Below are 12,231 nucleotides of genomic sequence, written 5' to 3' on the forward strand. Positions count from 1 at the left end.
GAACAGGTCTCTGAGTTTCTGTAAATGGGCAGATGCCTTCAAATTGCACTGTAAATATATTTCAACTTTTCAGTTAGACCATGAAGCCAGAAAGACATACGCATTACATGAGAAAGATGAGGAGATACTGGTGTAAATGGTGTGAGGGAAAACATTAAACCATTCAGTCACTGGATCTAGTTTGAATATTGTGAAAATATTAAGCTTACCATAAAAACAGCCCGCTGGAAAAAGCCAGTGGCATCCATGATCTTCTGGAGAATAACTGTCTCTAACTCTTCAACATCCATCTCGTCGCTGCTGAGGGGCACGCCGTTGAAGAGAGCTTGAGGCAGTGGGCCCAGGCCCATCTTCTTATAATAGGTAGCTCCTTCCTATTTAGATCAGACACACCACAACGTTAAATATAATTTAGCTGACTAGAGCAGGTAACAGGGACATCAGAAAGACGATTTGCACTAATAATGTAGAAAGTGCTGCACAGGATTCTGTTTCTATCAACTATAACAGGATCACATTCCGGATTATAGAGATGGATTATGAGCAGTGAAGCACACACATGTATCAACCTTACACATCCACAAATATGTACCACTAGGAAGATAACGCACATTCAGCCAAAGCTGTTATCATTAAAAACACTTAACGAATATTAACCTGGTTCCCTGCTTGCCCAAAAGCTGTCGGGAACAGCTTCAAAGCTTCCTCAGTTTGGATACATGGATACACGTGTTCTCTCAATTTTAGGATGTAGTAAAACAAATATTTACTACCTTCTAGAAAAAGATTGCTGAAAAACAGTTGAGGGTGACAGGGGACCAGTTAATAAATAGGTTTCCTGTCAGAAAAATCAGTTCTCCTTTCAGATCTTTGTTTTCTATTGAGATGGTGAAAACTTCCAAAGGCATCCCACCCAATAAGGTAATCCAACTTTTCTCATCTTTGCTTACGTTCAGAAGTGAAATGTCCATGCAAAGAGCCGGTACTACTCTAAGTCAATCATGTGTGAGGTATGACTCAACCCTGCCTCTCTTATTCAGCAGAGAATGGAAAAAATGTGTATGTGTCATGCAGAAGAAACAAGCCCCAGACACTCCTCATTGGCCCCATTACATGCAAATAGCCAAATCAAAGTTCAATGCATTTGGCTTCTTGTCAAGTCCCAGGTAATTCAAAGCTTTCTGTTTTTTCACCAAACCTCAGCTAAGAGGTGTACTGACGTATCTTCTGCAGCAGTGAATGGTCTTCTGGTTTGGAGAACCTTTGTAACATACAGACCTTGAACCTAGTGGCAAAGACTAAGCTTATAATTTTGTACTTTTTAAAATGTGTTACTTATATTGTATGTATGTACTGGTATTACTTTAGCGCAAACGTAGCTACCAAGCAACAGAGGACTGCACATTACTTGGGGGAATGGAAAACGATCTACAAGACTGTGTACATCAAGTTGGGATTGCACAAATTCAGTTCACAAATTACATTTCACATTGTTAGGCACAGGGGGAATAAGTGATTTGCCCAGAATCTCATGCTGTTGAGCCAAGAGCAGAGAGTGGGACATCAAAGTAGGCAGCTCTGGCTGCTAGGCCACATCATCTCCCAAACAAGGACATTATTGTATATCCAATAAGCATTCTCCGTTGAGCTCTCTGGTGTGTAACTGGTTATGGTATAAATGTTTTTTAGTAACCAAGTGGAAAATGCCACATGATTTATTAGGCTTTTGCGATATGGTGAACCAGATCCTAAGAGTTTTCCTACATTCCCAACAGACTACTTACAGGTGCTGGTTCGTCTTAACATTTGGGTCCCTAGTGTGAGTCGATCTATGTTTCATTAAATTACAATTTATCCACATCCCATGTATAGACATCTTTCCACATACACTAATATGACTATGAGGAAACATCATTCGTTATCACTGCCATCATGCACAGGTTATACTAGTTTACCCCTATTATGAACCTAGTGTTATCTTGTCTGTTGACAAGAAACCTGTTGTCTTACCAAAGCAGGAGTACACCTCAAACATACACTGTGGGTCTTACCTGAGGTTCATGTTTTAAATGCGGAGCCTGGGATGGGGAACCTAATGTGAGTAAAGACTACCTCATCAGTCAGTGACAGTCACCCAATGCACTGTTTTCTCACCCAATATATATATTCTACATAACAAGTAACACTATTCACTTAAAGAGTCTGGAAATGCCTAGTGTTTAAATGGTACATTAGTTCCAAGTGAAACAACTAGAGAGTTGGGTACAACTCCCACAATGCAGGGGCTGCCTTTGCATCTGAACAGATTTTCAAATACACCATTCTGTCAAGATTACCATCTGCCTAGAAATCGTCCACCATATGGACAACACTGGGAAGAAGGGAAAGGATATTGCCTTAAAAAGCCTAGCCTGGGAATCTCTGGCAAGTATCCTCAGCATCGCTGTCAGCTCCATCTGCTCCTGACAGCAGCTAATCTTCTACAGCATTCTGTCTTAGAGTCACAGGAAACCCAAATGGTGTATGTGTACACACACATACACTTTTTTTCTAATCAGAGTAAAGTTTCAACTACTTATTAAAGGATAACACCAAGAGAGAAGCAAGTTGTAGTATATGACAATGTCCCCTTTCCAGAGTGTTAAAGAGATGAGTCCAAGAACTCTGAGGCGAAAGAGTCATTTTTCAGTTTAAAAAAATTACAGAATCTTTGGTGTGTTCTGTCGACAAAGGTCTTGCTCAGGAAATTTTCTACCACGGCCCAAGTAAAGATACCTGAGTCATTGGCTGGAGTGAACCAGAATCTGAAGGTGAGAAGGGTGCAGCCAATTTCTCAAGGTATCACTGGTCCTTTTGCATAACTTGTGCACAGTGCAAAGGACTACCAGTGAATTGTTGCTCCATATGATGCAAATGCTGTAACAATTGACTGATTGTAATACAAACTTATTTAAAATTCCAGGAAATGCTTGTGGCTGGACCCTGTAATGAGTTGTTTTCTTGAGAGCCCTGTGTACATATTATAGTTATAATATTCATCAATTCATTGTAGTTCAAAGTCAAATTGAAGTTCAGCTCTGTGGTACACCTGCAGATGGAAGAGTATCATTCCTAAAATGTTGGGCTTTAACAGATTCTCATAAAACACAAACGTATCTGCATGATTAATCAGAGTGTGTCATCGAAAAGAACTCAGGAGTTTCCAAACATTATCTACTGTTTATTCAGAGTGTTTAACTTACCGTAAACATTAATATTGCCTTTGACTGGAGAGAGTGAACTTTATTGGAATTACATTTGGAGTTAAAGCTTGTGTTTGATAAACTGTATTATAGGACAGGGGTAAATGTAAAACAATAGGGTTAATTCAAATTGTCCCTCTGTAGCATCAAAAAGTACCCAAGGTTTGAGTGAAATGCTCTAAATCGGATCTGTTGTTCGGAGAGAATAACCAGATATCTGAAAGTGTTTGTAACCATACTTTCACACAGTCAAGCAGGAACTAGGAATATGTTGTAGTCTGTACTTTCACTTGCCCTCCCTTCTCTCCACCCACTCATACAGGGCAGCCAGACCCTACTTTATCATTTAACCTTCCCTATGCATTTCACCCTCTCTTCTCCCTTCCATACTGCTGTGTCCTACTTTTTACCTACTAATCATCAATCATTTACTTCCCCCATTCAGTTATCAACTCTGTCTTCTATTACATTTCAAACAAAATGCTATTCATAAATATCCCTACTCCAGTAACACGGACATGGATCCGGTTGCAACATGCGTTTCACTCTTCAGTTTCCAGCACACGCTTCATCTACTATAAGCCACCTGCTTTGCTAATTGTAAATACACTTATTAAAATGCAAACTTTCTCTCTTCTTCCTTTTACTTAGCTGCATTAGTCCTTCCCAGCCATTTCCTCATCTGTTGTTACCTTCTATAAAATGTTGTCTCTTTATCCTGTGAAAAGTAGATGGGCCTGCCCGCTGAGCTTGGTGATGACCTTGGCAATAAAGCTCCTGTTAATATTACTAAGACGCCTTCATTTCATTACAACACCACCCTATCTAATTCTTCACTCCTTCATTTGCCTCACTGAACTTGCAGCCCTTCTCAAAGACTACTCCTTATAATGCCTTAATCATTCTACCACCCGCTCTATAATTAATCAACCCCCACACAAGTCCCCTCTCCTATCCATTCCAACTAGGTTAGATCCCAATTTTACCTCCTTGATTGCTTGACAGGAAGAACCAGAGGCTAGGCCTATTAAGTTGGACTCTGTTGCCATACAGGCCAGTGAAACCATGAGAGCAAGAGCAATTGCCAGAATACTTGATAGTTCATCATTTAACCATCATCTGTTCCCTAAATAATCCAAATGTCTTCAACTTTGATGTCTCTTCAGCAAGAGACACCATCAATCTCGACCACCCCTTTATTGACATATCCTCTGCAGAAACATGAGCAAGACTGATCATAGGCAACTGCCAAAGTAAACGGCTTTCCCTTATTTTTACTCAGTCACTGGCCAAATCACAAAAAATTACCTGAGCAACAACCATAAGAAACAACTACACATTTTCATTCACACTGCCTGCTGCCATACTAGACAGAGCAATGAATGGATGGGTTGCCTGTCCCTTGACGATTCAAAACCCGAGACCCCAATACAAGCAGAGCTCCTGCTTGCCAAACCTCATAGTTGTATCTACAAGAAGGAGCACTAAACCCACCCAATTCACCAGGAAATACCCAACCGTCCAATTGTCCCAGAAGGACCTTTTCCGCATCCAGATCAATGCAAGTTAGACCAGCAACAGCATAATCCACATACATACTTTAATTTTCAAGACGAGACATACTTTTTAATCACAGAAACCTGGCAAGCAGAGGATGCTTTACCCCTACTACATGAGGTCATACCTATACGCTACCTAACCCTGTTCAGATGCTACCAGAACTAAAAATAAAGTGAATAACAAAATAAAGATATTCTGTAATCATTTAGAACAAACAAGGCCTGTCAGTTCCATAAAACAAAATTTCAACTTAGTGAAAACCTATAAGAACCACTGGCATGTATGCAAACTGTGTTCTTCTCTCTCACACCCTTCTGCTCCATACAACAAGTAATACTGGACATAGAGAAAATTGTGGTAACACAATTGGAGAACAATGCCAATCGTCTGTCACAGCTTCAATATATGGATTCACCTGGGGCTTTTTCTGACTCATATAAAATGGCGAAGGACTAGAACACCGCAACAGCAACAAGGGATTCAGCCCGTTACACTCAGCGGCTACAAGTGTGATCACTTTTTGGGTTCCTATTGATGAATTCCACTAGCCTTGAAAAAGCCCCAGGTGAATCTACCACTAGGGGTGAAACACGTGTCGGCTGTCCGGTCACAAACCTATAAGTCTTCATCCAAAAATGACATCAACAAGTGTCCTTGATCTTCAGGCCAAATGGGCAACAATAAACATACTTGGATTTATCATTCAGACTCAGAGTATTAATCTCACATTATAACTAAATTGCAAGTTCGAAATCTTATATAGAAGTGGGTTTCCAACCTTTTATTATCACATGTGTTTTGATTTGGGGCAAACTGATCCACACCCCCTTTGACAACCCACAGTATGGAATACATATGGGCATTCCTTAAGAAGACAGAAGTGGGCCCTTTAACCATATATGTAAGTCTCCTCTAAGAAAGGCCTATGTAGCCCTATGGCAAGAAGCTGTTTATTAAGATAGACATATATTTTTCATAAGTCTATGCAGCAAAGCCATAAACTGTTAGTGTTTGCTGAGGATGGTTGAGTAGCCTTATAAGATAATTGCAGAGTTAACGATTGGCACTTCAATGCATCTAACTTCTGACAGATGCTACCTAACCCTATCACATAAGGTATCAAATTGAAGGGGACATCAAATGAGACTCAATGGTGTAGTCTATATTTATGCTCACTTAAATGCTGGCCACTTTTACAAACTTCCAGGCTGAGAACAAAGGCTGTTGCTGCACTGGAGGTGCAACTCCAACCTACAGAATGGGCTGCAAAGGGTGCTAGCCCAAAAGGCAGGCATCAAAGGGTGATGCCACCTTTGAAGGGCAGCTGTGACAGCATTCCAGAGTAGGAAGCCCTTTGTTTCCCCTAGACAGGGTAGAGCCAGGGCCAGAGTGAGCAAAGCTGGGTTTAAAACCAGTTTGCCATGGGTGTGCTGCCATGTTACCTCAGCCATGTTAATTGTGGTGTGCACACTGCACTCTAGGATAGCCAGATGCCACACATTACTGGAACTGAGTAACCAGGTCGGAGAGGATCTACTAGGTCATTGGCTAGTGACCACGTTGTCCCCTTGGGCACTTTACTGAGATATAATGGGTGCCCCCAGCACCCTAGAAGTTAGTACTCAGTGCATTGGGACCAAGGACAAGGAGGAGACCACTCTGCACCCTTTTCAATTGTACAAGGAAATGCTGTGGTGCTGGAGCTACTGCACCTGCTGCACACTGGGCTAGTGGAGTTTTGACCCTGATCTGCATGCCTGTCCTGGAGAAACATTGATTCTCGGCCCCAATCCACTGCACAGGCTCCTACGATCAGGTGACTGATTCCCTGGAACACGCTCCAGGGACACACAGCAGAAAGTGCCCAAAACGAGAGTGGTAGCCACTTTGGAAGTTTCCCTGCTACCAGTTGCCGGGCACACCAACAAAAGAATCCAAGCTAGCCAAAATCTGCACCTTTTCTGGACCTAATTTGTAGGACTACAAGGACATTAGCCCCCACTAAAGGTTAGCATCGGAAACACTGTGTTACAGGAACTAAAGGTCTGCATCAGCAACCTGTGTAAAGGACTTAGTGGGACCCTAAGATCTGGGTTCAGAGTCGACCCACTCACCCGTGAACAGAGCGCTCAACTGGATTTCACTCCAATGAACAGCACAGCATCAGGAGCATCCTTTGAGCACTTTTAAGCCTGTACATTTTGGAACTTGCTTCTAGGACACTCTGCTAGCCAGGTAACTCTCCAAAGTTTTCATTCTATCCCCTAGACCGCTATCCTAGTGGATTTGGTTGCCCAACCCGGGGCAGAGCCACCAAACTAAGTATTACAAATGTTTTACAAAGTTTGCAAAGTTGTGGCTTGCCAATGCTTGTTTGCACTGGATGCTCAAATTAAAATGCTTTAAAAATTAATATCTCTGGAAACCTCTGGTGGATTTTAGTCATCTCATCAAGGACTCTAAGAATTCATAAAAATATGCACTATTTATAAATTGTAGTTGTGTCTCTTTCTTGTGTGGTGACTTTCTTATTTCGTTGTTTGGTGTTGCTAAATTCTTTACAATTTTGTTCCTTTGCTGAGTCTTGCTGCTCTGTGCTATAGCTACCAAAGGGTTGAGCTGAGGGTTGAGCAAATAACTCTGACTGGACCGAAGGAGATAAATGCGAGGGTACTGCACAACAAGGCCCCAACCTAGCCAACTATTACACCAATTTTCCTACATATTTTTTGTAAATTAATAGGGTTATTCAAATATGTAATGTGATTAAAGTGAGGTACTTTCCCTACTGCTGCACAGACTGGAGTGGAAATAGTAAATATTACCCCTCCGAAATCCAACGCTTTTTCTACTTTTGCAGAGACTTGAGCGGTAATAGTACATTTAACCCCTCTGAAGTCCAACTCTTTCTTTACTGCTGCACAGACTGGAGTGAGAGTAGTAAATGGTATCCCTCCAAAGTCCAAGGTGATTTCCTTAATGTTGCACAGACTGAAGTGGGAATAGTAAATTGCTCCCCTCCGAAGACCAACGCTTTCCCTTCTGTTGCACGGACAGGAGTGAGAATAGTGAATTTAACCACTACAAAGTCCAATGCATTCCCTGATGTTGCACAGAGTGGATTGGGAATAGTAAACTGAATCCCTCCGAAGTCAAATGCTTTCCCTGCTGTTGCACACACTACAGTGGGAATAGAACATCTATTATTCCCAGACTTCAATACTTCCCATAATATTGTGAAAATATATATTATTATTTGGTGTGTATATATATATATATATATATATATATATATATATATATATATACACAATATATATATATATAAATGTATTTTTTTGATAATATAGGTAATGTTTTGCAGTTGATTTGTTAATATTTTTTATGTATCTAAAAAGTAAAAACTTAATTTATTGCAAAATATATACTTTTAATAGTGTTACATTATATATATATATATGTATATATATATAACTGTACACACATATTTATATGTGTGTTTATATAAGTATTTATATATAGTTTTAAATGTCATTCAGATATATTTAATTTACTGTATATTAAAGTTATCTACCAAAATATTTATGATTTACTATTTTAAACTACATATGTATATATATTAAAAACAATATTTTTGTATTTTTTAACAATATTAGTGTAAAACAATATTTTTCACAATATTTTTGTACTTGCTTTCAGAAGTATAGGAAAATAATATTTTGTAATCAATATTTTTGACACAATATTTGTGTTCCACTGTATTGTTTTTTCCAATATTATGTCAGAGATCCTCCATCACATGGTGCAAGGAGTCACATTCCCAATTTTTCAATAAATATTAAAGATAACAAATGAAATCCATTACGAAGTGACGTACAACTGGTATTACACTTCAGTAAGCTTAAAAAACATTTATCCAAATAATAGCCAGGGATGCTAGATGGGATGCAGTTCACGAGGTAGGCTCCCCACCTATGGTTGGATTGTCCATTAGTAAAGCTATCTTACAAAGAGATTGGCCGAATTTTTCATCACATGCTAGGTTACCCCTGGCAGTTTTAATTCTTGGCCTGAGGACTCTAGGGCACAAATGCAGGAGAAGACAACAATGGTATTCGGTTATGCAATGCGTGGGGGGGGGGGGGCGCAATTAGTTAAGGCTATTAAATAGAAAGAGAAAAAGACATCCCCAGTTGCAGAATTGTACCACGGACTGTAGGCATAGCTGGCTCTGGAACATTTTGCACATACACGGGAAGACACAGGACTTGACTTTAAGAGCAAATGGGGACCACTGCTTGAGATGTTGAACAGTGAAGTACCGCACACTTTGGGGGTCATTACAAATCTGGCAGTCTTGAGACTGACAGGGTCGAGGTGGCGGTCAGACCCCAGCCAATGTGGCGATTCGACAGCAATAGTGCCACAGTCGGACTGCCAGTGCCAGTATTCCTCCACAGGAGGGACTGGCAGTGCTGGTGGTCCTATTTCGCCAGGGCATCGCTGCCCCGGGGATTATGAGTCCCTTCTCTGCCAGCGGTTACATGGCGGTAGCACCACCAAGTTACTGCTGGCAGAGACAGGGTGCAGGGGGCTAGGGCCCCTGCACTCCCATGCACTTGGCCTGGGCAGTGCAGATGCCCCTCTATCCAGCCCGTCGCAATGTTCAAGGGTGCTGCACCCTATGCACTACAGCATTGCCACCAGCTCAATTATGAGCCTGCGTTAATGTTGTAGGATGTTTCCCGCTGGGCCAGCGGGCGGAAACGGTGTTTCCGCCTGCTGACCCAGTGGGAAACTCTTAATGGGGCCTACAGGAAGGCAGCCGCACTGGCGGCAACCAGTCCATCGGGACTTTGGCAGATGGGCTTCTCCGTCCGCCAAAGTCATAATGACCCCCATTGTGTCCAACTGGTGGACAGCAATGGGACTGCTTGATTCTGATGTATGAAATATGCGTTTTGAAGGCAGCAATGTTAAGTTAATATATTTAAGAAACTTGTATATTACCAAAACCTACACATGCATGGGGAGGGTGTAAAGTTTGTTAAAAGTTTGTGACTGTTGACTGTTAGCTGAGGAACATCGAACAGTTATAAAAAGACATATGACAAAAAATGGCATTCACCACTACATTCTTAAAAAGGAATGCTACAAATGTATTCTTGTCTCTGTGTGCACTGACATTGGACAGTCATAAAAGTAGATTCCTAAAAGACAATCTATAGTTCAGGTGCTTTATATCGCCTAATAAGATTCATCTTGACACATACAGTAATTATCATGTTTTTACATTTGTAAACATTCACTGTGTGCAGGCACTCTGAATCCACCCTCTGTGGTAGTGTTTGTTCCCAGTGAAATACAATTAATTTATTTCAGTTTCTATAGAATATCTGCATTCGCCATTTTGAAAAGTGAGGTACTGTATACCAGAAGGAGACAATAATACAATCATGAGGCAGATATTTTCTGGAAAAATGTGTATACTTAATACTTCACACTCTAATGGTTGTTTACAAAATGAGTGTATCTAACTACCTCTCGTGGGTCCTACACCCTGCCTGTCCTCTCCTTCCCTCCCAGGGCTTCCCCTTTTTTCATCAAGGCAAACAGAAGTAGCATGAAGGTAGTTCAAGTGTAGTCTCTACCACCCATAGTTGATAAGGGGAACTCTGCTTCTTGCCCACGGTTAGATTTTCAGCAGTGCTCACAGCAGATGTCTGTCTGGCTGTCCAGTGGGTTCCCCAATGCTCAGGAGCAGCTGAGAAGGACTAATAGGTCTTTTAGGTCTCTGGCTGCGGGACTAGGCATGGACCACATCTGTCACTGTGCCTGCCGAAACATTATTTAGCTGTTGATGCACTGGTGTCTCACAAGGTCACTAGAAGCCCCAGACATGACTGCCTGGATGGTGGAGGTCCAGCCACAAAAGGTGATGTTAGAACCCTGGCAATTTGCAGTCCAGCAGCAGTGCAATCCAGACCAAATGCAGGTTGATGTATTCAAGGAGTGGTCTTCATCAAGTCGGCAGATTCAGCCCAGGCTGGGCCATCGAAACTTCAGCAGTCGCAGCCCCCAATAGGCTGTCAGCTATTAGTAGTTGCCACCATGATCGTGCCTTCATCAATCAGTAGTTGCAACCCCGATTGGGTCTTTGGCAGTCAGTAGTTGCTACCCAACTGGGCCTTTGGCAAACCACAGTTGTAGTAAAGTAGTTCCACGGCCACTGGGGATAGGCTGTCCCTTGCTATTCTTCTGGACAGTCTCCTTCAGCAGGACAAGGCAGACTACTTCCCTGTATTAGCAGATAGATAGGCATTAAGGAACTTCATGGCGGGACACAACTTGTCCAGCAGGAAACCCATACTTAAGGTGATATCCACTGATCTCCAGGAGAATGTCTCTCCTCATGTGCAAGGCCAGGCGAGGGATACCCAATGTGGATCCAACTGGCCTACATTACTCTGGCTCCCTTGCACACATCATGCATGTGCTACATTGGGTACATGCACAAACAAGCTCAGCATAAACTCAGGATGTTAAGACTGGGCAAGCACACAGAAGGAGTGCTAATACAGGGGTAGGCCAGTAAGCCTCCACCTCCACACTATTGATTCTTTAAACATGGTATGCTTCCACTAACACTCTAAGTACTAAACCCATGGATCCTAAGGATATTTCAATGTTTTAATGTGATTTCTCTATGAAGTTCCTATTCCTAAGTTGTCATATAAGCCCACCTGGGTTCCAGGTCTGCTCCCGATAGTCATGTTTAACCATTAAAATTCCTCTTTTATTCCTTGTTCTTCAGGCAACACAATTGGAAATTGGGTCTGGTCTCCAGTTGCTGCCAATATCTTATGTGGGTATTAATAACGCAATATTTATTTTTCGTCTGAGCCAAAAACTCTTTCATACTATTTAAAGGGTTTAACTGCCCGGTGTTTAAACATGCCAGGTATAATCCTACATCCTCCGCTCAACAAAGTTTATCCTTATCCAATGCTAAAGTGAAGGCGGGATTAAAATGAGTTGAGGAGTATGGGGAAAGGAATGTTATCTCTCCACGTGTGACCACGTTCTCCTATATATTGAGCATTGTAGCCAATGCTGTGCTAACATATACATTTAGCAGTCTGTACCCTAAACCCAGCCAAATAATATCACATGATGGCCTATTCTGTAACTGCATGTTCTGTGAGGACCCATGGTGAGTTTGATTCTTCTCTAGACCACTGCATAATCACCTTAAAATGAGCTGCTTCAATAGGCCTGAAAGTGTCATACAACCTGCAATTTAGGTTTTTATAATAAGTGCATAGCAAGTCTCGGTTTAGCTTTATTACAGATGAATTGTGTTAAGTGCTTTTGTACTTGCTCTAGGAAAGTTTTATTCACGGGAATGGGAAGTGACTGAAAAAGTTAA

The 12,231-nt window shown here is 41.5% G+C and overlaps 1 protein-coding gene across 1 annotated transcript in view; it reads right to left on the reverse strand.

The window, feature by feature from the left end:
• Positions 1–12,231, reverse strand: part of UGGT2 (UDP-glucose glycoprotein glucosyltransferase 2) — a 1,372,316-nt gene that overhangs the window by 670,647 nt on the left and 689,438 nt on the right. The window contains exon 17 of the mRNA XM_069204567.1: positions 210–374. Coding sequence (XP_069060668.1) covers positions 210–374 — 165 coding nt within the window. The remainder of the gene's footprint in view (positions 1–209; positions 375–12,231) is intronic.

This window comes from Pleurodeles waltl, chromosome 8 (genome assembly GCF_031143425.1).
Source record: "Pleurodeles waltl isolate 20211129_DDA chromosome 8, aPleWal1.hap1.20221129, whole genome shotgun sequence".
NCBI classification, from domain to species: domain Eukaryota; kingdom Metazoa; phylum Chordata; class Amphibia; order Caudata; family Salamandridae; genus Pleurodeles; species Pleurodeles waltl.